The 26386-nt window shown below is 42.2% G+C and overlaps 1 protein-coding gene across 1 annotated transcript in view; it reads right to left on the bottom strand.

Annotated features, from left to right (window-relative positions):
• LOC105467714 (BOS complex subunit NOMO1) overlaps positions 1 to 13776 on the bottom strand; it is a 63728-nt gene extending 49952 nt beyond the window's left edge. Inside the window, exons 1-5 of the mRNA XM_011717374.2 lie at positions 13474 to 13776; positions 9193 to 9282; positions 6321 to 6366; positions 2961 to 3061; positions 1087 to 1193 (exon numbers count right to left, since the gene is read on the bottom strand). Coding sequence (XP_011715676.2) covers positions 1087 to 1193; positions 2961 to 3061; positions 6321 to 6366; positions 9193 to 9282; positions 13474 to 13638 — 509 coding nt within the window. The 5' untranslated portion in view covers positions 13639 to 13776. The remainder of the gene's footprint in view (positions 1 to 1086; positions 1194 to 2960; positions 3062 to 6320; positions 6367 to 9192; positions 9283 to 13473) is intronic.
• Positions 13777 to 26386: the final 12610 nt, after the last annotated feature.

Below are 26386 nucleotides of genomic sequence, written 5' to 3'. Positions count from 1 at the left end.
TGCCATTTAGTCAGTTTGTATATTAACGGAGTTAGTAAAGATTTGAACGCTTTCGGAATTATCAGTATGAACTATTCTGGCATTAATCTTGGCATGTCTGTTAACATTTACAACTCAACTATATACATCCATTAAATAAATGCCTTAAATCTGATTCAGCAAGATCCGTTAAGCATCAGTTCCGACTACAAAACAGTTTTGATATAATAATGATAATGATTTTTCTAATCATAACTAAGCTAACCTATTTGATCTAATATGCCAGGCAGCTTGAAGTAATAATATTAATTTCATCTTTCCAGTAACCTTAGGAGGTAGGTTCCACAATTATCTTCATTTACAAAAGAGGAAACTGAGGCACAGAAGGGTTAAGCATCTTGCCCCAGGTCAACCAGCCAGCAAATGGGGGCGCTGGGATTTAAGCCCAGGCTAGCAGGCTCCAGAGCCAGGCTGAGCTGCTAAATGAAGACCCACAAAGCCCCAGGCCTTGAAGCAGGTGCTTTATGGGTATTAACTCTTTTTTTGTTTGTTTGAGACAGGGTCTTGCTCTGTTGATGAGGCTGGAGCACAGTGGCACATGATCACGACTCACTGTAGCCTCAATCTTCCAGGCTCAAGCAATCCTCCTGCCTCAGCCTCCTGAGTAGCTGGGACCACAGAAGCATGCCACTACACCCAACTAATTTTTTTCCCCCATGGGACTCTGCTTGATATAATTTTTTAAATTGTTTGTAGAGATTGAGTCTCCTTATGTTGTCCAGGCTGGTCTCAAACTCCTGAACTCAAGTGATCCTCCCACCCTGGCCTCCCAAAGTGCTGGGATTACAGGTGCAAGCCAATGTGCCTGGTCAGTATTAACTCATATTTAATCATCCATCCCATCAATGCTAGGCAAGATGGGTCAAACAGCTTCCATTTCACACTTGGGGAATGCAGCACTCTGAGGGGCATGAACTCACCCAAAATTAAGAGGCTGAATCAGGATCTGAACCCAGGACTCCCTGAATCCAAATTCCCAAACCCAGCTCCATGAGCCCTGTCACAGCCTGGCTCTAAGGCAAGACTGGGAGACAGGATGCTACTCACTTTCCGCCGGGCTGTGTAACCGTGGACTGGATCTTTGCTTCGGTCCCAGTGTTTCTCAGAGACACCTGAACTCCCGCAGGACCCAGGGGCTGCCCTTTGCTGAGGACCTGCCATGGAGAAGAAGGTTAGGGCCCACCAAGCAAAGTACCCTCCTCTCAAAGCACTGGCAGTCCTGCTTACAACTCCCAGGTGGAGCCAGAAACCTTCTTTGGGTCAAGAATCCCATTGAAAAGACGATATAAATCATGGATATGTTTCCTGGGGATGAAGTAGGAGAGGGAACAGTGACAGTAAAATAAGACTCTCTGTTTCAATGAATCTAAGACACCATCAGTTATGGATTTACCATTATTGGTCTAGCCGGGTGTGGTGGCACATGCCCGTAATCCCAGCACTCTGGGAGGCTGAGGCAGGCAGATCACTTGAGGTCAGGAGTTTGAGACCAGCCTGGCCAACATGGTGAAACCTCATCTCTACTAAAAATACAAAAATTAGCTGGGCGCCATGGCACATGCTTGTAATGCCAGCTACTTGTGAGGCTGAGGCAGGAGAATCACTTGCACCCAGGAGGTGGAGGTTGCAGTAAGCTGAGATCAGAACACTGCACTCCAGCCTGGGCGACAGAGGGAGACGCCATCTTAAAAAAAAATAAATAAGTAAATATACATACAAATAAAAATATAAAAATTAGCTGGGTCTGGTGGCACACGCCTATAATCCCAGCTACTGGGAAGGCTGAGGCAGGAGAACTGGTCGAACCCAGAAGGTAGAGGTTGCGGCGAGAGAGACTGCACTACTACTGCATTCCAGCTGAGGCTACAGAGTGAGACTCTGTCTCAAAAAAAAAAAAAAAAGATTCACCATTATTGTGCAAACCATTGAGAAAGAAAAAACTATCCAAGATCCCCATCTCAACAAGAAGCCCACATATACAGCTGGGATGGAAGGGCCCCCCCTCGCCGCAAAGGCAGAGGAGAAAGAAGCCCATCATGAAGAAAAGGACGGGAAGGAAGGAAGCACATCTCAACCTCAGGCACAGGGCGGGTGGAAGAAAAACGAGTCTCCCCCGAGAATCTGAACCGCGGGAGCTGGGACACACACCCGTTAGCACTCTAAATTCATACCACCACGGTGGTCCAAAAATATCTCAGAATTTCAATGATGGGAATCCTCCCAGGTGAGTGGCAGAAGCAGATGCATGCTGTCTCTGGAAGAAGCTGACTTCAGTTCACCCACAGGGACAGCAAGATGCCACAAGGCTTAAGGAGTGCATCCTTCCAACTCGGCATCCCTGTAAAAGGCCATCCCTGGCATAAACACTAACAGCGGCTGGGTGCACAGCACACACCTGTAATCCCAGCACTTTGGGAGGTAGAGGCGGGTGGATTACCTGAGCTCAGGAGTTTGAGACCAGCTTGGCCAACACGGCAAAAGCCAGTCTCTACTGAAAGTACAAAAATTAGCTGGGCATGGTGGCGTATGCCTGTAATTCTAGCTACTCGGGAGGGTGAGGCAGGAGAATTATTTGACCCTGGGAAGTGGAGGCTGTAGTGAGTCAAGATTGCACCACTGCACACCAGCCTGGGCAACAGATCTAGACCCTGTCTCAAAATAATAAATAAATAAATAAATAAATCAACAGCCTATGCTCTGGAAGCAGAGGGGATGACCAGCAACTTCAATCTCACTCCTAAGTACTCCTGTTGCGTTCTACACAGAATGAAGCACAGAGTTCACAGGCTCTCTTGCCACTTTTCCATGGGTCCCCTGTGGGATCAACGTCCCCGGGTTAAAATATCCTGCATCTTTTAAAGAAAGGATTTAGTATACATTATAGAGTGAACAGGAAAAATAATCAAGTTCCAAAGACAAACCTTGCCGTTCACAGAGAAGCCAGTGAAGACAAAGTTGATGTCCCCGCCCTTTGTGCAGATGTCACTGACTCCATCCACATGGAGCTCCACAGTCGTCGGCTCTGAGGGATGAAGCAGGGGAGGAAACAGGGGCACAAGACACAGAGGCAAGCTTAGTTGTGGGGTACAGTGAACCTAAGTAGAACGTATTTTTATCGTTAAGTTTTCATTTTACTTTTGAACACTTAATACGCTCGTGTGTTTCCAAATCCAGAGGTACAAAAAGGTATTCAGGGAAAAGTCTCTCTCTCACCCCTATCCCCCTAGCCTCCTGGTTTCCTGCCCCAGAGGGAACTCGTGTTTAGAGTATACAACAATTTTACGACAGCCTTTCAGCCAAGTTGTATCTCAGAGTTCCAGTGAAAAATCAGTGAGCACCAAATAACTGTATTTACTGAATACTCATCACCGACCAGGCACTGAGCTGAGTGCCTTTAATCCTCACAATTATCTTAAGAGGCAGGCAGTAATAGCTGCAATTTACTGAGGGGTAAATTAAGGCACAGGAAGGTTAAAGGAGCTCCCAAGATCACAGAGCTTCTGAGTGACAGGGCCCCAATTCAACCCTAAAAGTCTGGCTGTGGATCTGTTCCCTTACCAAGTGCATGAGTTCAGCCATGTTAAACCAGGACCACAAACTCCAAGGCCACGGGGCCTCACAGGTCCAAAGTGAGCGGAGCATCCTCGGGGGGACTATGGCAAATTGAAAGGGGACAACCGCCACTCAAGTCTGCCAACCACTGCCATGCTTTGCCAGAGCTTCCAACTTCTCCGAAAAACTGGAAATCTGGATTTTATATACCATCTCTTGATTTTTCAATATCAGCAATTAACTCCATTTTTTTTTAACTGAAGAGTTCGTCATAATAGGGGTTAAGGCTGAGTTTTTGAAAGGTTAGGAAGAATGTGGAGTAATGAGTAGAGAAAAAAATGAAAAACCGTGAGATGAGATTTTCAGGTAAGATGAATTACATACATGCTTGCACACCCATGTGCACACACACACACATACAAAGACTCCAATAAAAAATGGGCAAAAGACTTGAACAGGAACCTTACAAAAATAGCTAGCCCATGGCAAATAAACATAAACATACAAAATAGTGTGCAACCTCATTGGCCATCAGAGGAATGTAAATCAAGGCCACAGTGAGATGATACCACACCCCCACCAGAAGGGCTAAAATTATAAAAGCTGACGATACCAAGTGTAGGCTAGGATGTGGAGCAATGGAAACCCTTGTACACTGCTGGGAAAGCACAAACTGGCACATCCACTTTGGATGTTTGGAAACACCTAAAGCTGAACATGTATCAACTCTATGGTTCAGCAACTTTACGCCTGTGATATACTCAGCAAAAATGCAGACACAAGTGTATCAAAATATACATACAAGAATATTCACAGGAGTGCTACTCTTCAGTGGCCAAAATTGGGAAGCAACCCAAACGGCCATCAATAGTAGGAGAGATCACTGATATAAAATATGAATATAAAATATAAATATAGGCCAGGCGTGGTGGCTCATGCCTGTAATCCCAACACTTTGGGAGGCCAAAGCGGGCAGATCACTTGAGGTCAGGAGTTCGAGACCAGCCTGGGACAACATGGTGAAACCCTATCTCTACTAAAAATTAGCCGGGTGTGGTGCTACACACCTGTAATCCCATCTACTCAGGAGGCTGAGGCACAAGAATTGCTTGAACCCGGGCAGAAGTTGCAGTGAACCAAGATCGCACTCCAGCCTGGGCAACAGAGCAAGACTCAGTCTCAAAAAAATGAAAATAAATAAAATAAAATGTAAATATTTTATAAAATATAAATCATTTTATATTTATGCATCAGAATTCTGAACAGCAAAGAGAACGAACTAGAGCTACAAATGATACAGATAACGCTCACAATGTTGAGCGAAAGAAACCAGATATTAAAAAGTACCCTGCATGATTGCATTTGTATAAAGTTCAAAACAGACCAAATGGATCTTTAATTTGTAGAAGGTCAGGGTGGTGGTCACCTGGCGGGGGTGGGGCGGGATGGCTAATGAGCACCCAGGATGGGGACTTCTGGGGTGCTGGTGAAGTACTATCTCATCATCTGGATGGTGAATACATGGGTGTGTTCACTTAGGGAAAATTCATCCAGGGCACTTTCCTGAAAGTATAATTCAATTAAAAAGCTCATCAACAGCACCAGTCGCGGTGGAGGCGGTGGGATGTGGCAAACACAACACTCCTCCAGGCCACCAATCTGGACTTCTGCTTTGGCCATGAGCAGGGCTGCATTCCTCTCCAGCTTTCTGGAACGTACCAGCCAGGCACCCCCCCTCCCTGCCACCCCTGACTACAAACTGATAAGAGATGCTCCCACAGAGCCAAATTAGCTGTCAAGCTGCCTAAGCTTCATTTTAGCCTTGATGATGACAGGTGCTAAATTCTTCCTTGTCTAAGGCACAGGCAAGCCTGCTATCAACAACGGTGGTCCCTACTCCTCTCCCCAGGCCATGGACTGGGGTCACTCACACCTGCTCTACTGAAACATCAAGAGTCTCTCCCCTTCAAAAATGTAAACTACATCAAAACAGACGCACTCTTCTGATCTCAACCCCATCCCCAACTCTCCAGCTATGCTTGAAGGCAGTTATATGAAGAAAGTTTGCAGCTTTTGTTGGGATGCGTGCAGAAGGGCTGTTTCTGAATACTGAGTGCTTGCTAATTACATGCCAGCCACTCTGAACACTCAGTATTGGTTTATTAATCTTCCAAGTACCCTGGGGGGCAGGGACTATAACGACCCTAGCTCGACAGCGAGGAGCAAGGCTGACAGCGGGGAAGTAACTTATCCAAGGTTATTTCACTGGTAAGGCTTAAGACTGACAGTTTTCTCATCTCGTGGGACATAAATCTGGGTTTTTATGACAAATCTCACCATGTTTAAATGTTTCAATTAATTTCATAAAAAATAAAAAAACTGAGGGGGCTGAAAAAGAAGCCATCCTGGGACAGGAACCAAGTCTCCACTCTTGGTTTCTGTACAGTTCTACGGCCACATAATGAGTGAAACTGCAAGGGAAGAGTTTCCAAAAAGGTACCAGAAAAGATGTCTATTTTTCAAAGGTGACAGAAAGCCTTAAGGTAGATTAAGGTATATCCAAACTCAACCAGAGTGATGGGGGCAGGGAGGGGAGGAATACAAACCCTCCTCCATACTGGAAATGATCCTTAATATTTTAATAGTTTATGCACTCTGCTGGCCTAAATTAATATTTGGCATATCAGCTAATCTTTTACAAAGAATGTCTAGTGATTCAGTTAACTTACCAAAACTCCACCCTAGGGGAGGCTCAATCTTCAGAATGAAATCCCCCTAAAAGAAAAAAAAGAAAATGTAATTTCAGGAAATGAAAATTGTGACTCTGGTTTAATTTATTTTAGTGTTATCATTTCATCTAAAATTTTTACACCGGAAATGAAATTCTAAGGGCAAGCCTTGTTCTCCTAAATGGTACTGAGCACTGTGATTCTCTTCAGATGCTACAAGCTGAAGTTGCACACCAGAAGTTCTCATCTAAACAATCAGAAGACAGTGCTGAAGCCCATTCATGAGTTCTAAAGACACTAGGTTCGGCCACTCACTGTCTTTTAATACTAAACATAAAGTCTCATTAAGCCCTCATATGCCTACAGTTGCAAAAGTTAGCATGTATCTTCAGGAACTAAAGTCACTTCTTAAAACTGGATTTGGCCAGGCACAGTACTTCACACCTATAATCCCAACACTGTGGGAGGCCAAGGCAGGAGGGTCACTTGAGGCCAGGAGTTCAAGACCAGCCTGAGCAACATAGTAAGACCCCATCTGTACAAAAACATTCTTAAAAAATTAGCTGGGTGTGGTGGCAGGCGCCTAAAGTCTTAGCTACTCAGGAGGCAGAGGCAGGAGGATCATTTGAGCCCAAGAGGTCAATGTTGCAGTGAACCAGAATCACGCCACTGCACTCCAGCATGGGCAGCAGAGGGAGATCCTGTCTCTAAACAATACATTAACTCATTAATTCAATAAATAAAATAAAACTAGATTTTACTTATCAACCTGCTTTTTTTTTTTTTTTTTTTTGAGACAGAATCTTGCTCTGTTGCCCAGGCTGGAGTGAAATGGTGCGATCTCTGCTCACTGTAACCTCCGTCTCCTAGGTTTAAGCGATTCTCCTGCCTCAGCCTCCCAAGTAGCCGGGACTACAGGCATGCATCACGACAACCGGCTAATTTTTTTGTATTTTAGTAGAGACAGGGTTTCACCATGTAGCCCAGGCTGGACTCGCACTCCTGAGCTCAGGCAATCCGCCTGCCTCAACCTCCCAAAGTGCTAGGATTACAAGCATGAGCCACCACATCCGGCCTCCTAGTTTCTTGAGACTGATACTGATACTATGTAAAAATTAATTAAACAGATTTCAGGACAGACCCAGCTAGTCTACCTCTAGAAATCAATCCTATGCATTCTAGATGAATAGTTAAGTTCAAGAATATTTCCTGGTGTGTTATTTTAAAATTACCATTATTTTAAAATTGGGGAAAGTCTATATGCCCAAGTAGTTAAATAAATTACAGTTTGGGTTTGACTCTGACACACTATGCAGCAATTAAAAAGAAGGCAGTAGGCCAAGCATGGTGGCTCATGCCTATAATCCCAGCACCCTGGGAGGCTGAGGTGGGCAGATCACCTGAGGTCAGGAGTTCAAAACCAGCCTGGCCAACATGGTGAAACCCCATCTCTACTAAAAATACAAAAAAAAATTAGCTGGGCGTGCTGGTGGGTATCTGTAATCCCAGCTACTTAGGAGGCTGAGGCAGAAGAATCACTGGAACCCGGGAGGCGGAGGTTGCAGTGAGCTGAGATCGTGCCACTGCACTCCAGCCTGGCTGACAGAGTGAGACTCCATCTCAAAAAACAAAAAAAAACAGGCAGTAGATCTATCTATGCTAATGTTGAAAGCACGCAAGGGGAAAAAACCAAATGTCCCTCTGGTGTTGAAAGCATTAACACGGGGGAAAAAATGAAACTGCAGAATAAATCCTATTGTTTGATTCCATTTGTATTAAAAACTATATCAAAATCAAAACTATGTATATTGACTATTTTTGCAACTTCCTATGAATCTGTATTTCCAAATAAAAGGTTTGTATGTGGGAGGATGGGATTGTATAGATAGAGGTGTTTGTGGATACAAATCTATGTGCATGTGTGCTTGTCTGTATTTGCATATATGCATATGCATATGTGTCCGTGGATATCTGAATAACTATAAGTAGAAAGCAATCTGTTAGGATGCACATCAAAATGTTATAAGAGGGCCGGGAACAGTGGCTCACACCTGTAATCCCAGCACATTGGGAGGTTGAGGCAGGTGGTTCACTTGAGGTCAAGAGTTCGAGACCAGCCTGGCCAACATGGTAAAACCCCGTCACTACTAAAAATACAAAAAATTAGCCAGGCGTGGTGGTATGCGCCTGTAATCCCAGATACTTGGGAGGCTAAGGAAGGCAAATGGTTAAACCTGGGAGGTGGAGGTTGGAGTGAGCCAAGATCACACCACTGCACTCCAGCCTGGGTGACAGAGTAAGACTCCACCTCAAAAGAAGAAGAAAAAAAAAAAAAAAAAAACTTTATCAGAGGTTACCACTACAGAGGGAGGTAAAATTAGAGGGAAAGGGTACAAATTTATTTCACATACTTCTAAAGACCTTGACTTTTTTTCACAAAGTTCATGAATTCATATACTACTTGTACAATTGTTTTAACAATACTTTAAGCTGCTTGCAAGTAACAGGTTCTATGAAATCAGAGTTTCTCAGCGCTGGCACTACTGACATCTGGGCTGTTGTGGGCAGCACTGTAGCACATTTAGCTCCACACCTGGCCACTACTCACTGGGTAACTGTAGTGCACAGCCAGATGTCACAACAAAAACATCTCTAGACATTGCCAAATGGCCCTAAAGACACAGAGAGCCACTGTATTCGCCAAGGCAGTTTGTAAGTTGTCTCCCTCCGAATGTGCCTAGGATTACCATATTCCACTAATAATTTACCAAACAGATGAGCATTTGCTAGTGTCGGAAAGGGCACGGTGAGTGCAGCCTGGTGAGGCACACTAGTGACTTCCCATCATAAGTGATAAGCAGTCGCCTCTTACCTTATCATACAAAGGGATCATAAAATAGCCATTATTAGGGGCACAGTCTGTCTGGTATTTCAAAGTCCCATGCTTGGTGTACAGCTTTATCTGGAAAGGAAGGAAGGAAAACAGAAAACATAACATTGCCTTTGGGAATGAACTACATGTGTTACACCTGAATACACTCAGTCAGTATGCATTCACTGAGGACCTATTGTATGCCAGTTTTAACATGGAGCATTATTGGGGACAGAGGGAAATCAACAAAGTCTCTCCCAAATCACGTGACTCAATGTTTTTCAGATTAGAAATCACCTACAGCCTATTACAATGCCTTATTTCTCAATGCTTTTCTGTTTATTTTAGTGGCTGTCTCTAGGTTGCTCCTGTAAGTTTCTGTGTCTAAAACAAATTTGCAAACTTTGCCATTAGTAAGGTGCTTATTAACATGCAAAATCCTGGCTGGGTGCGGTGGCTCCTGCCTGTAATCCCAGAACTTCAGGAGGCTGAGGTGGGCGGATCACTTGAGGTCAGGAATTTGAGACTAGCCTGGCCAATAAGGTGAAACCCTGTCTCTACTAAAAATACAAAAAAAGTTAGCCAGGCATGGTGGCAGGCACCGGTAGTCCCAGCTACTTGGGAGGCTGAGGCAGGAAAATTGTTTGAACCCAGGAGGTGGAGGTTGCAGTGAGCCAAGATCATGCCACAGCACTCCAGCCTGGGAGACAGAGCAAGACTCTGTCTCAAAAATAATAATAATAAAATAAAAGTAAAGTAAAGTAAAATAAAATACAAATTCCTAAGGCCCACCACTGTTTCTCAACTAAAGGTCTGGAATGAGGGCCAGAGATCTTCCTTACTAGCTCTAAGTAATTTCAAATACTTGGAGCAACGTTCATCTAGAAACTTAATTTTCTCATTACTTTCATTCTCAGAAGAAAAAGAGACTAAAATGACACTTAATATCTGCCCTCTCCCCAAGGACTCTCTAAAACTCTTACATTCTGAGCATTACCAGACACGAAGTGTTAACCCAGTAAGATGCCCAAATACTGTCTGGGTCTTCCAAGTGTCGTGTGGCCTTGGGCAAGCTCACGTTCGGTTTCTTCAGGTGTCGACAGAGAGACATTCCCTTTCATGTGGTTGTACAGATTCACATCAACGCATACTAAGCACCTGCTACAGAATATGGATTCAAAGAAAAATCAGTTTGTGGCCAGGCATGGTGGCTCATGCCTGTAATCCTAGCACTTTGGGAGGCCAAAGGAGGAGGATCACTTGAGCCCAGGAGTTCAAGACCAGCCTGGACAACATAGCCAGACCTCATCTCTACTAAAAAAAAAAAAAAATTAGCTAGGCATGATGGCAGGTGCTTATAGTCCCAGCCACTCAAGAGGCTGAGGCAGGAGGATCACTTGAGCCCAGGAGTTCAAGACCAGCCTGGACAACATAGCCAGACCTCATTTCTACTAAAAAAAAAAAAAAAAAAAAAAAAAAAATTAGCTAGTCATGATGGCAGGTGCTTATAGTCCCAGCCACTCAGGAGGCTGAGGCAGGAGGACTGCTTGAGGCCAGGAGTCGGAGGCTTTGGTGAGCTATGATGGTGCCACTGTACTGCAGCCTGAGCAACAGCGTGAGACCCCGTCTCAAAATAAAATAAATAGAAAAAGCAGCTTGTATTACTATTTAATATCTCTCTCTCTGAAGAAAAAGGCAACAGAGTGTAACACACAGGGAACACACTGGGCTCAAGGAAAATTTCCCAAATGCACCTGCATGGCTCAACCACTCTGAGGCTCAGTTTCCAAGTCTGTAAAACGAAACAGTTGGATCTGATGCATCTAAAAGCCTCACCTCCAAAACGCTAATGTTCTGTGACCATGAAACAGACCATGACACGAGCTGCAATGAAACAGTCGAATCTTACCAGCTAAGAAGATGTACAAAGTGACTAACTCATAACACCAACATTTGGGAAAGGATTGGTGTGAAGTAATGTGGAGCCTGTATGTAAAGTTCATGAGGGCAGTGACCACAATTTACATTCCACAGCGCCTGAGACAGTGTCTTGCTTACTCTAGGTACTCAGTGAATTTGTTACAGGTGACAAAGAGATTCAGATGCATGCATTTAAGGCAGGGACTGGAAATTCACCAGCCTAGAGGGGTTAGGGAGTCAGCATCAAGAGGCATTCATCCAAAGGGATTCAGATCACTACACAACCCAAACCAGGTGTGGTAACCCAAAAGATCAGCTGGTTTTCCAGAGAAATAAAGAACCCAGTTTTTAATGTGAAACCACCTGATTGTTAAAGTATTAGCAACCGGTATAATTTTTTTTTTAACTGTAAGGTGCCTGTTAGAGAACAAAATGTCAGTCTCATGAGAGTAGGGCATTTTGTCTGTTCTGTTCACTGTACTGCTATATCCACACCAGGGACAAGGTTTCAGTATGCACAGGGACTCAATAAATAGTTGTTGACTCAATGAACACCATATAAAAGCACCCAGGAGGAGAGAAAGCTGGAGAAGAATGAAGGCAGTTGCTTAGGAACACAAAAAACACAATCAAGAAATGACTGTGAAACATCTTGATTATTTCTACGTCTTTCATAAAGTACCATCAGGACACAGGACGCCAATGTAATCTACATCAAGATGGCCAGTAGGAAATGCCTGATTTCAGAATCAGAATTACGAAAGAATGAGTGTCCCAGACCATCTGGACAGGCAGCCCTTGGGCTTAAGGAACACACTTCATAATGCGTTACAAAACTTGCTCTCTGATCTCAAGGTCACTATTAGTATGTGGGTGTGGGTGGAGGGGGGGTGTCTGTCTTTTCCTTCCTTCCAGAACCCCTGGAAACTACAAGTTGCAAGAGGCCTTACCGGGCAGCTTCTGAAATGCCCTGTGCCATCTACGGTCATACCACCCTCAACGCGCCATGTCCCCAAGGCAGACCCAGAAGGTGGCATGGGCACCCAGAAACATGTACCCAGGAAATCCTAGGAGCCCTGCCACTGCCAGTGGGTAGATTCATTCAATGCCTGACCTCTGACCTCTTCAGAGTAAAAAAGCAGCAAGCAAGGGGGCCTTGAAGATCACGGATCCGCTTGTTAACAAAATACATCTGCTGGGTTCCACTGTTTCTCTCCCAACACCATCTTATAGGTACAAAAACTGAGACCTAGAGCAAGGGCAGGTCACAGAGCTAGTGGGGTCTGGAACTGACTCCCTGCCCCTCCCCCAATCCTCAGCAACCCGCTTTGCAGAACACAGTGCTTCACCGTTCATTGCCAGCCCTGGAACAGCTCAAAGGTGCTTTCAGAGATCTTTGGGGTCTTATTTCCCAGTCCCTCTCTTTGGCATTTCCCAGCCTCTTCCTTCGTTTTCTCCTAAATTACCTCCGAGGCGCCTGCTCTTTTTCTCTTCCTTGTCCTACCCCAACATAAATCCCCTTCCAAAAATGAGGCCCAGGCCTTGCTCTGGTACCCTCCAGACTACCCGGACAAATGACCTTCTGCCCCTACCTTCATCCATCCCTTTCCTCTTTAGGGAACCTTTCAGGGTCATAATCCCACCGGGCTGATAAACATTTAACAGGACTACAACTTAATTGGGGAAAAAAAAAAAAAAAAAAAAAAAAAAAACTTCAGCACAAATCTCTAGGGTAATTCCAATAACTACTCATTAAGGCAATCAGGGCAGCTGACAACTCTCCATTTTCAGAGGCGGAGGGGAGCGAGAGAAATAAAAAAATAGCTTTCCGGCCCCAGGGTTTCCAATACTGATCTACTAGGTCAGAATCTACGGGATGGGAATCGATGCTCTTTAAAATCACGCCGCAGGGTTTGGAGTAGCAGTGGATCAGAACTTCGGGAGGGGTCTGGGCTGTGGAGTTTGGGGGATAAGACATGTAGTCTCTAGGTTCTAGAATATGGGTTTGGGGAAATCTGAGTTTCAGGTGGTCTGATTCGAGAAGATCTCGGGTCTAAGTTTTAAAGAAATGGGGTCTGGGCTCCAAGGAATTTGGGGTCTGGGTTCCGGGAATCTGGAGTCTGGCTTTTGAAGAACCTGAGGTCTGGCACCCCTCAGTCCTTACACAACCCCATGATAAAAACCTCCCCTCCAGCGCGACTGGGGAGGAGCTGCCGGGAGCCCGCGGACAGCATAGCCTTGGAAGAGGTACGGGCTCCAAGGACCCCACGCCGCCCGGTGTCAGAGACGACGCCAGCGCGGCCCAGAGGGGCTGAACCACCGGCCGGCGAGTCGGCGCCGGGCCGCGGGGTGGGCGCTCACCTCGATGAGCGAGTAGTTGATCTCCACGTCCGACTTGACGAAGCCCCCGCAGCCCACCACGATGTCCTCCGAGCCATGCGCCGGCCCCACGCCGCTCAGCAGCAGCACCACCGCGGCGGCGACCACCGCGGGCCCCGGCGGTCCAGCGCCCTGGCCCGCCAGCATGGCCCGACCTCCCCCAGCTAGACCCTCCGCAGGCAGCCCGGTCCCGCCCCTCACACCCCACGCCGCAGACTCCTTCCTCCTCCTAGGCCGGCTGACAGCTCAGGCCCCGCCCCGCCGCCGCCGCCGCGCACGCGCGCTTCGACCCCACGCGCACAGCTCCAGAAGAGAGAACTACAGCGCATGCTCAGCAAGAAAACTAGACCATCTCTGCCTTCTAGAGGCCTGGAGGACTCGGCGCACCGTCTGGCAGGTGCAAGGCAAGGTGCAGGCCTACAGGGAGAAGCTCCAAAGATGAATTCTACTTTAGAATTCACCATCACAGCTGGAAAGGACGGGAGATTTTGTTGGTCGAATTATCTAACAACTTTCTCAAATCTTTCTGACCCACATATTTCGCAGGTGAAATATATAATCTCACAAAAACATTTAGGACTCACGCCTGTAATCCCAGCATTTTGGGAGGCTGAGGTGGGTGGATCTCTTGAGCCCAGGAGGTCGAGACCAGCCTGGGCAATATGGCGAAATGCCGTCTCTGGAAACACACACACACACACACACACGAAAAACGCTTTAGGAATTTGTGTAAGCTGGTGTATTTTTCCATGATAAGTGATCGATTTTTTTAAGCGAAACGTGTTAATGTTAGCATATTAAGGAAGGTATGTAAGATTTATCTTAATCCTAGCTCTAATAGCATATGCCTAGAAACAAATTTTGATGAGTTTTCTTCCCCTAAGCAAGAAGTGCGTGCAGTCAGTTTACTTTGAATTAGCTCTGTAAAATGAAACATTATTTGCCTGAAAATAAGTTCAAATCCAGCATATTTTGTCCCAAGAGTGAATTCATATGTACACTGAATTTAACTACCAGTCATCACATCAAAATACACACCAAAGAGGCTGGGCGCGGTGGCACCCGCCTGTAATCCCAGCACTTTGGGATGCCAAGGTGAGCAGATCACGAGGTCAAGAGATCGAGACCATCCTGGCTAACACAGTGAAACCACATCTCTACTAAAAATACAAAAAATTAGCCGGGCGTGGTGGCGGGCGCCTGTAGTCCCAGCTACTTGGGAGGCTGAGGCAGGAGAATGGCCTGAACCCGGGAGGCGGAGCTTGCAGTGAGCCTAGACCGCTCCACTGCACTCCAACCTGGGTGACAGAGCAAGACTCCATCTCAAAAAAAAAACACACCCACACCAAAAAATTTGTTTTTCTAACCTAATATTAGAAATTCTTCCATTTTGTCTCAAAAAAAAAAACCTAGTGCTTTATTTTGATAGGTTTTGTTTTTGTATTTTGTTTCTAAATGACAAAGTAAGACTGGATTTCCCACTGCAATTTGCCATTGTGGCTAAAACTTAAGCAACAAACAACTAAGAAACACAGGTTCAAACTGTATAGTAGTCAAACCTTCATGGGGGCAACGAGGGAATGACATATCGACCTCAGGGTCATAATCATGAGTGCATCTGATTTCAGTTTCTCATGCTGCATTTTCACTCAAGTGCAGTAGACTCTCAACTATTCAGTGATAATGAGAAACCATTTAAATAATTAGTATATTTATTGGGGTTTGTTATGTATAACCACAATTGAAATAGATGCCTTTTACGCAAATCACCAGAGGATTGAAAACCACCAATTAGGAAGTGTTGGCTTATGGAAACCTCTCATCTTACAGGATGGGAAACCAAGGCCCAGAGAGGAAAAGGAAGTTGTCTAAGACTCTCTGCAAGCAGCCATGGGTTTTCCAGGAGCTAGAGAGCAGGAATTGGGGCCGGGAGCCATGGCTCACGACTAATACGAACATATTGGGAGTCTGAGGTGGGCAGATCATTTGAGGTCAGGAGTTCAAGACCAGCTTGGCCAACATGGTGAAACCCCATCTCTACTAAAAATACAAAAAATAGCTAGGTGTGGTGGCGCAAGTCTCTAATCCCAGCTACTCAGGAGGCTGAGGCAGGAGAATCAGTTGAACTAGGGGGCCACAGGTTGCAATGAACCGAGGTCTTGCCACTGCACTCCAGCCTAGGTGACTGAGTGAGACTCTGTCTCAAAAAAAAAAAAAAAAAAGGAGGTATTGGGATCCCCAGGTTTTGTTCTGGACTCACCCCAAATGATTTCTTCTGTGTTCTTCTTGACTTTCTGACTATTTCCCTCAAATTCATCTTCAAATATAGAAAGAAATGAAGCACCAGGACTGTGACAACGCCAGTTCATGGGGGTGGGACTGGGGAGTGGCTTGCAGAGAGACAGGGATTTAGCTTCCCCATAATTTCCATCAGTTTCCACCAAAACTGGCTCAGATAAACAGACATGATTTACATGGAAACAGGAGACCTGCCACACTGAGCTTCAGGACGAATCCTTGGGTTCTTTCTGTCCCGAAGCTTCCAGAAGACTCAGGCAGGAGGACAGCTGAAGGGGGCAGAGGAGGCGATGCTCCCTGGGTCCAATACTGGATTTAGAGAGACTCAAAAAGACCGGGGAAAACATGCCGTGGGGTCCCCTCAGAAGGCAAGAATAGAAGATGAGGACAGGACCCCGAGAATTAGCAAGGCAGCATGGAGAGTGCAGAGGATTTTAATTCTTCTCCCACACTGAGCACCTGTGCTTGTCTGTCTAAAAGAGCTGAATATTTCATTCCTATCTTGAAATGAATGCTTGCTCACTGCAACAACAAAGAAATTGGAGAAGAAAACTAGGATTCCCCAAGATCACTGTATTACTGCATTTCCATCATTTTATCAATGCATTTATGCTAATATGACATCGAGTCATTTCTAAGAAGTGGTGGCTGGGTCTTTGACACTTTGCTTTAAGACCCAAGAGAGGGCTGGGCATGGTGGCTCACACCTGTAATCGCAGCACTTTGGGAGGCCTTGGCAAGAGGATGGCTTGAGGCCAGGAATTCCAAAGCAGTTAGGGCAACAAAGTGAGACCAGTCTCCACAAAAAAATTAAAAATTAGCCAGGCGTGGTGGTGTGTGCCTGTAGTCCCAGTTACTCGGGAGAGGCTGAGGTGGAAGGTCGCTTGAGACCAGGAGGTCAAGGCTGCAGTGAGCCATGATGGCACTACTGCACTCCAGCCTGGGTGACAGAGCAAGATCCTGACTCAAAAAAAAAAAGAAAGAGAAAAAAAAAGACTCAAGAGAGGAAGGTAAATGCCTTGGCCTTCTTCTCCGAGTTCCCTAATTTAGGCATGTCCTTTTCTTTTTTTCTTTTAAAAAACCAAAGCCTATTTTATATTATAATCTCATTTATTCAATCATCATTTAGCAACCACCTTTTCATATTAATATATGTCTTCAATGGCATTTGGTTTGTTTTGAGACAGAGTCTCGCTCTGTCGCCCAGGCCGGAGTGCAGTGGCGCAATCTTGGCTCACTCCAACCTTCACCTCCCAGGTTCAAGCGATTCTCCTGCCTCAACCTCCTGAGAAGCTGAAACTACAGGCACGCACCAACACACCTGGGTAATTTTTGTATTTTTAGTAGAAACGGGGTTTCACTATGTTGGCCAGGCTGGTCTCAAACTCCTGACCTCAAATGATCCTCCTTCATTAGCCTCCCAAAGTGCTGGAATTACAGGTGTGAGTCACCGCGCCCGGCTGCAATGGCATTTTAAACCACTGGTTAGTAACCCATGGCCTAAATCGTAACAGTAATAATAAAAGCTAAGTCTTATGAGCATTTAATGTACATCCACTGTGATATTGCAAGTAATATCTCCCTCAGATATTATCAATAATGCCACAGGGTGTAAACCCACTGTGATATTGGGAGTAATATCTCCCTTGGATATTACCAATAGTATCACAGGGTGTACAGGGTGTACACCCACTGTAATATTGGCAGTAATATCTCCCTCAGATATTATGAATAATCTCAGTGTTTAAAAACATGCTGTATACCCACAATGTTATTAGGAGTAATATCTCCCTAAAATATTACAAATAATATCATAAGGTATACAAACACGGTGTACACCCACTGTGATATTAGGAGTAATATCTCCCTAAAATATTATGAATAATATCACAGGGTGTAAACACAGGGGATACACCCAATGTGAAATTAGGAGTATTATCACCCCAAGGTATAATGAATACTGTCACAGTGGGTACACACACTGTGATATTATGGATAATAATATCTCCAGGAAATGTGACGAATAATATCACAGGGTGCACACCCACTGTGATATTAGGGGTAATAACATCTCTCTAGGATATAACAAATAATATGACAGGGTGTACATCCACTGTGATATTACGGGTAATAATATCTCCCTAGGATATACCGAATAATATCACAGGGTGTACACCCACTGTGATATTAGGGGAAAGAACATCTCCGCAGAATATGATGAGTAATATCACAGGGTGTACACCCACTGTGATAACAGGAAAAATAATGTTTCTCAAGGATATAACAAATAATATGCCAGGGTGTACAAACACTGTGCTACGGGCAATAATATCTCCCCAGTACATAATGAGTAATATCACAGGGTGTACACCACTGTGATATTAGAGGTAATAACATCTTCCTCAAATATAACAAATAATATCACAGGGTGTTCACCCGTTGTGATATTAGACATAATAATATCTCCCCAGGATATAACACATAATATCACGGGGTGTACACCTACTGTGATATTATGGTCAATAATATCTTCCCAGGATATAATGAATAATAGTACAGAATGTTCACTCACTGTGATATTAGGAATAATAATACCCCAGCAGGACAAAATGAATAATATCACAGGGTGTACACTCGCTGTGACATTAGGAGTAATATTATCTCCCCAGGATATTACAAATAATATTACAGGGTGTACACCCACTGTGACAATATGGGTAATATTTCCCAGGATACTATGAATAACATCACAGGGTATACACAAGGGGTAATAATATCTCCCCAGGATATAATGAATAATATCACAAGGTGTACAGTCACTGTGATACTAGGAGTAATATAGTATCTCCCCAGGATATAACAAATAATATCACAAGGTGTACATGCACTGTGATATTAAAGGAAATAATATCTCTTCAGGATATAATGAATAATATCGCAAAGTATACAACCACTGTGATATTAGGGGTAATATTTTATCTCCAAGATATAGTGAATAATATCACAGGGGGTACACCCACAGCAGATTAGGGGTAATAATATATCCCCAGAATATAACAAATAATATCACAGGGTGTACACCCACCGTGACAATATGAATAATATCTTCTAGGATGTTACGAATAGTATCAAAGAGTATACACCCACTGTGATATTAGGGGCAATATCCCCACAGAATATTACAAATAATATCACAAGATGTACACTTACTGTGACATTAGGGGTAACATCATCCTAAAATATTACAAATAACATCAAGCATATACACACATGGTGTACATTCATTGTGATATTATGATATCCATAGGGTATTACAAATAATATCACAGGATGTATGCCCATTGTGATATTAGGAGTAATATCTTTCTGGGAGATCACAGCGTGTACACACATGGTGTAAATTCACTGGGATATTAGGAGTAATATCTTTCCGGGGGGTCACAGCGTGTACATGCATGGTGTAAATTCACTGGGATATTAGGAGTAATATCTCCCTGGGGTATTATGGATAATATCACAGGAAGTACACATGTGGTGTACACAAACTGTGACATTGGGAGTAATATTTCCCTAGGATATTAAGAAAAATATCACAGGTTATACACCCACTGTGATATTAGAAGTAATATCTCCCTGGGATATTATGAATAATATCACAAAGTGTACACCCACTGTAATATTAGGAGTAATATTTCCCTAAGATGTTATAAATAATATCACAGGGTGTACACCCACTGTGATATTAGAAGTAATAGCTCCCTAGGATATTAAGAATAACATCAGAGGGTGTATGCCCACTGTGATATTAAAAATAATATCTCCCCAGGATATTACAAATAATATTACAGTGTGTACACCCACTGTGACATTAGAGGTAATATTGGCCTATGATATTAGTAATAATATCACAGGGTGTACACTCGCTGTGATATTAGGAGTAATATCTCCCTAGGATATTAGAAATAATATAACAGGGTGTACACCCACTGTCATATTAGGAGTAATATCTCCCTAAAATATTAGGAATAATATCACAGGGTATACACATACTCTGATATTAAGAGTAATGTCTTTCTAGGATATTAGGAATAACATCACAGGGTGTACACACACTGATATTAGGAGCAATATCTTTCTAGGGTATTATGAAATATATCACAGGGTGTACACCCACTGTGACATTGGGGTAATATCTTCCAAGGATATTAGAAATAATACCACAGGGTGTACTCCAACTGTGATATCAGAAGTAATAATATCTCTTCACAATATAACAAATAATATCAGAGGGTGTACACCCACTGTGATATTAGAAGTAATAATATATTTCCAGTATATAACAGACAATATCACATGGTGTACACCCAATGTGATATCAGAGGTAATAATACCTCCCCAGGATATAACAAATAATATCACAAGGTGTACATCCACTGTGATATCACGGGTAATTATTTATTTCCAGGATCTGATTAATAATATCACAGGGTGTATCCCCACCGTGATGTTAGAAGTAATAATATCTCCCCAGGATGTAATGAATACTATGACAGGGTGTACAACCACTGTGACATTCGGGGTAATAATATCTTCCCAGGATATGACAAATAATACTGCAGTGTGTACACCTACTGTAATATTAGGGGTAATTTCTCCCCAGGATATAATAAAAAAATCACAGGTTGTACACACACTGTGACGTTAGGGGTAATGTCACCCCAGGATATTAGGAATGATATCACAGGGTGTACACCCACTTTGACATTGTTGGTAATATCTGACCCAGGATATTACTAATAATATCACAGGGTGTACACCCACTGTGACGTTAGGGATAATATCCCCTGTAATATATCAAATAATATCACAGGATTTGCACCCACTGTGGCAATAGGGATAATATCTCCCAAGGATATTATGAATAATATCACAGGGTGTACACCATCTGTGACATTAGGGTTAATAACATCTCCCCAGAATAAAACGAATAATATCGCAGGGTGTACCTCCATTTTCATAAAAGTAACAATATCTCCCGAGGAAACAATAATACAAGAAATAATAATACAAGGTTTAAACACACTGGGATATTAAGGATAATAATATCCCCTCAGTATATAACAAATAATATCATAGGGTGTACACCCACTGTGATATTAGTTATAATAATATCTTCTTGGGATACAAGTAATAATATCATAGAGTGTACACCCACTGGGATATTAGGGGTAATAATATCTACTTAGTACATAACGAATAATGTGAGAGGGTGTACACCCACTGTGGTATTAGAGGAAGTAATATCTCCTCAGAATATAATGAATAACGTGTCAGGGTTTACACTCACCTTCATATTTGTGGTAATATCTTCTTACGATATAACGAATAACATCACAAGGAACACACCCACTGTGACACACGGGGTAATATTATTTCAGGATATTATAAATAATATCACAGGGTGTACACCCACTGGGACATTAAGGGTAATATGTCCCCAAGGTATTAAGAATAATATCACAGGGTGTACACCCACTGGGATGTTAAGGGTAATACCTCCCCAATATATTACAAATAATATCAAAGGGTGTTCCCCCACTGTGATGTTAGGGGTAATACCCCTCAGGATATTACAAATAGTATCACAGGGTTACACCCATTGTGACGTTAGGGATAATATCTCCCCAGGATATTACGAATTATCATTCGTAATATCCTGGGTGGTTATTATAATTACATGATGTACACCGACTGTGACATTAGGGGTAATAGCTCCCCAGAATATTATAAATAATATCACAGGATATACACACATGGTGTACATCCACTGTGATATCAGAGGTAATATTTCCGTAGGATATTACAAATAAAACCACAGGATGTACACCCACTCTGATATTAGGAGTAATCTATTCCTAGGATATTAAGAATAACATCACAGGGTGTACACTCACTGTAATATTAGGAGTAATATCTCCCTAGGATAGTACAAAAAATACCACACAGTGTATACCCTCTGTGATATTAAAGGTAATAGGATCTTATGAACAATATCAGGAGGTGTACACCCACTGTGATATTAGGAGTTATATCTCACTAGGTTATTACAAATACCATCACAGGTTGTACACACGGTGTACACTCACTGTGATATAAGGTGTAATATTTCTGAGAGATATTATGAATAATATCACATTAAGTACATACATGGCATACACCAACTGTGATATTAGGAGTATTAACTGTGAAATATTATAGAAAATATCACAGAATGTACACAAATGGTGTACACCCACTGTAATAATTGGAGTAATACCTCCATAGGATATTATGAATGGTATCACAGGGTGTACACTTACTGTGGAATTATAAGTAATATTTCCCTAGGATATTACAAATAATATTACAGAGTATACACACATGATGTACACCCGCTGTGATATTAGGACAAATATCTCCTTAAGATATCACGAATACTATCACAGGGTGTCCACTCATGGGGTACACCCATTGTGATATTTGGAGTAATATCTCCCTAAGATGTCACGAATACTATCACAGAGTGTACACACATGGTGTACACCAACTGTGATATTAGGAGTAATATTTCCCTACGATATTACAAATAGTATAACAGGGTGTACACGCAGGGGCTACACCAGCTGTGATATTAGCAGTAATATCTCCTGAGGATATTACCAATACTATCACAGGGTAGGAGTGATATCTCCTGAGAATATGATGAACAACAACACTGGGGGTGTGATATAAGGAGTGGTATCTTCCTAGGATATTATGAATAATACATATCACAAGGAATGTACACCCTCTGTGATACTAGGAGTAATGTGATATTAGGAGTAATGTCTTTCTAGGATATTACAAATACTATCACAGCATGTACACCCACTGTGATTTTAGGAGTAATATCTTTCTAGGATATTAATAATACTATCACAGGGCATACACACATGGGGTACATACACTGTAACATCAGGAGTAATATATCCCTAGGATATATTCGTCATATTCTAAGAAGATATTTCTCCTAATATCACAGTGGGTGTACACCCTGTGATATTACTCGTAATATCCTAGGAAAATATCACTCCTAATATCACATTGGGTGTACACCCTGTGATATTATTTGTAATATTCTAGGGTGATATCACTCCTAATATCACAGTGGGTGTACATCATGTGATATTGTTTGTACATCCACTGTGATATCAGGAGAAATATCTCCCAGGTATATTACAAATAATATCACAGGGTATATACATATGGTGGTCACAAACTTTGATATTAGGAGTAATGTCTAACTAGGATATTACAAATAATATCACAAGTTTTACATCCACTGCGATATTAGGAGTACTATCTCCCTAAGATATTAGGGATAATATCACAGGGTGTACCCTCACTGTGACATTAGGAGTAATATCTACCAAGAATATTATGAATAATATCACAGGGTGTATGCCCACTGTGATATTTGGAGTTATATCTTTTTAGGATATTATGAATAATATCACAGCCTGTACACCCACTGTGCTATCAAGAGTGATATCTCCCTAGGATATTACAAATAGTATTACAGGTTGTACACCCACTGTCATATTAGGAGTAATTTCGCCCTAGGTCATTACAAACAGTATCACATGGTGTACACCCACTGTGATATTAGGAGTGATATCACCCTAGAATATTACAAACAATATCACAAGGTGTACACTCACTGTGATATTAGGAGTGACATCTTCTTAGGATATGATGAATAATATCAGAAAGGCTGTACACCCTTTATAATATTAGAAGTGATATATCCCTAGGAAATGACGAATAACACCACAGAAGGTGTGATATTAGGAGTGATATCTCCCTAGGATATGATGAATAATGTCACAAGGAAAGTACACCCCCCGATATTAGGAGTGACATCTAGCTAAGATATGACAGATAATATCACAAGAGTTGTACACCTTGTTATATTAGGAGTGATATCTCCCTAGGATATCACGAGTAGTATCACGATGGGTGTATACCACCTGTAATATTTGGAGTAGTGTGTCTCTAAGATATGATGCCTAATGTCACAGGGGTGTACACCTTCTGTGATATTAGGGGTGATATGTCCCTGGGAAATGATGAATAATATCACAGAAGGTGTATGTCCACTGTGATATTATGAGTAATATCTTCCTAAAATATGACAAATAGTATCAAAGTGGTGTACACCCCCCATGATATTAGGAGTGACATCTCTCTGCGATATGACGAATAATATCACAAAGTGTACACCCACTGTGATAGTAGGAGTGATATCACCCTGGGATATGATGCTATCACAAGGTGTACATGCTTTGTGATGTTAGGAGTGACCCCTGTCTAGGATATGACAAATAATATCACTCACTGTGTACACCCACTGTGATATCAGGAGTAATATCACCCTAAAATATTATAAACAATACCAAACGGTGTATATCCACTGTGTTATTAGGAGTATTAACTCTATAAAATATTACGAAAATTTCACAGAATGTACACGCATGGTATACACACACTGTAATATTTGGAGTAATATCTGCCTAGGATGTTATGAGTGATATCACAAGGTCTACATCCACTGTGATATTTGAAGTAATATCTCCCTAGGATATTACAAATAATATCACATGGTGTACACCCACAGTGATATTAGGAGAAATATCTCCCTAAGATATTATGAATACTGTCACAGGGTGTACACACATGGTGTACACTCACTGTGATATTAGGAGTAATATTTTCCTAGGATATTACAAATAGTATAACAGGGTGTACACACAGGGGCCACACCCACTGTGATATTAGGAGTAATAGCTCCCTAACATATTACAAATACTATTACAGGGTAGGAGTGATATCTCCCTAGAATATGATGAATAACAATGCAGGGGGTGTGATATAAGGAGTGATATCTTCCTAGAATATGACAAATAATATCACAAGGAGTATATACCCCCATGATATTAGGAGTAATGTCTTTCTAGGATACCATGAATAATCTCACAGCATGTACACCTACTGTGATTTTAGGAATAATATCTCCCTAGGATATGACAAATGATATCACAAGGAGTGTACGCCCTCGTGATATTAGGAGTAATGTCTTTCTAGGATACCACAAATAATCTCACAGCATGTACACCGACTGTGATTTTAGGAATAATATCTCCCTAGGATATGACAAATAATATCACAAGGGGTTTACAACCCCTGTGAAATTAAAAGTTATATCTCCCTAGGATATGATGCTCCTTGTGATATTGGGAGTGACATCTCCCTAAAATATGATGAGTAATATCAAAAGGGGTGTACGCCCCCTGTGATATTAGGAGTGATACCGCCCCAGAATATACCAAATAATATTCACAGAGTGAATATTATTCACAGAGGTGTACACGACCTTTGATTTTAGGAGTGATATCTCCCTAGATTACAATGAGTAACAACACAGGGCGTACACACACTGTGATATAAGGAGTGGTATCTCCCAAAGATATGATGAATAATATCTTGATATTATTCATAATACCTGTGATATTAGGAGTGATATCTCCTCAGGATATTGCAAATAATATCATAGGGTGTACATCCACTGTGATACTAGAAGTCATATCTTGCTAGGATATTATGAATAATATCACAGGGTGTACACTCACAGTAATATTAAGAGTAATGTCTCCCTAGGATGTTATGAATAATATCACAGGGTGTACACTCACAGTGATATAGTAGTAATATCTCTGTAGGATATTGTGAATAATGTCAAAGATTGTCCACACATGTTGTACACCCACTGTGATGTTAGAAGTAATACCTCCTTAGGATATTTCGAATGAATCACAGAGTGTACACCCACTGTATATTAATATCTCCCTAAAATATTACAAATAATATCACACTGTGCACACTCACAGTGATATTGGGAGTAACATCTGTCTAGGATACTACGAATAATATCACAGGGTGTACACCCACTGTTACATCAGGAGTAATATCTCCCTAGGATATTACTAATAATATTACAGGCTTTACACCCACTGTGACATTTAAAGTTATATCTCACTAGAAAATTACAAATAACATCACAGGATGTACACCCACTGTGATATTATGAGTAATATCTTCCTAGGATATTATGAATAATTACAGGGTGTAGACCCTCTGTGATATTACAAGTAATATCTTTCTAGGATATTATGAATAATATCACAGGGTGTAAATTCACTGTGATATTAGGAGTAATATCTTCCTAGAATACTACACCCACCGTGTACCCCCACTGTAATATTAGGTGTAATATCTTCCTAAGATATTATGAATAATATCATAGGGTGTGCACTCACTGTGAAATTAAAAGTAATATCTCTCTGGAATATTATGAAAAATATCACAGAGAGTACACCCACTGTGGTATTAGGAGTAATATCTCCCTTGGATATAACCAATAATATCACAAATGTTATACTCACGGTGATATTAGGAGTAATACTATTTAAAATATTAAGAATATCACAGGCTGTACCCCATGGTGATATTAGCAGTAATA

This window comes from Macaca nemestrina, chromosome 18 (assembly GCF_043159975.1).
Source record: "Macaca nemestrina isolate mMacNem1 chromosome 18, mMacNem.hap1, whole genome shotgun sequence".
Lineage (NCBI taxonomy): Eukaryota > Metazoa > Chordata > Mammalia > Primates > Cercopithecidae > Macaca > Macaca nemestrina.
This window is presented reverse-complemented; position numbering and strand designations above follow the sequence as displayed.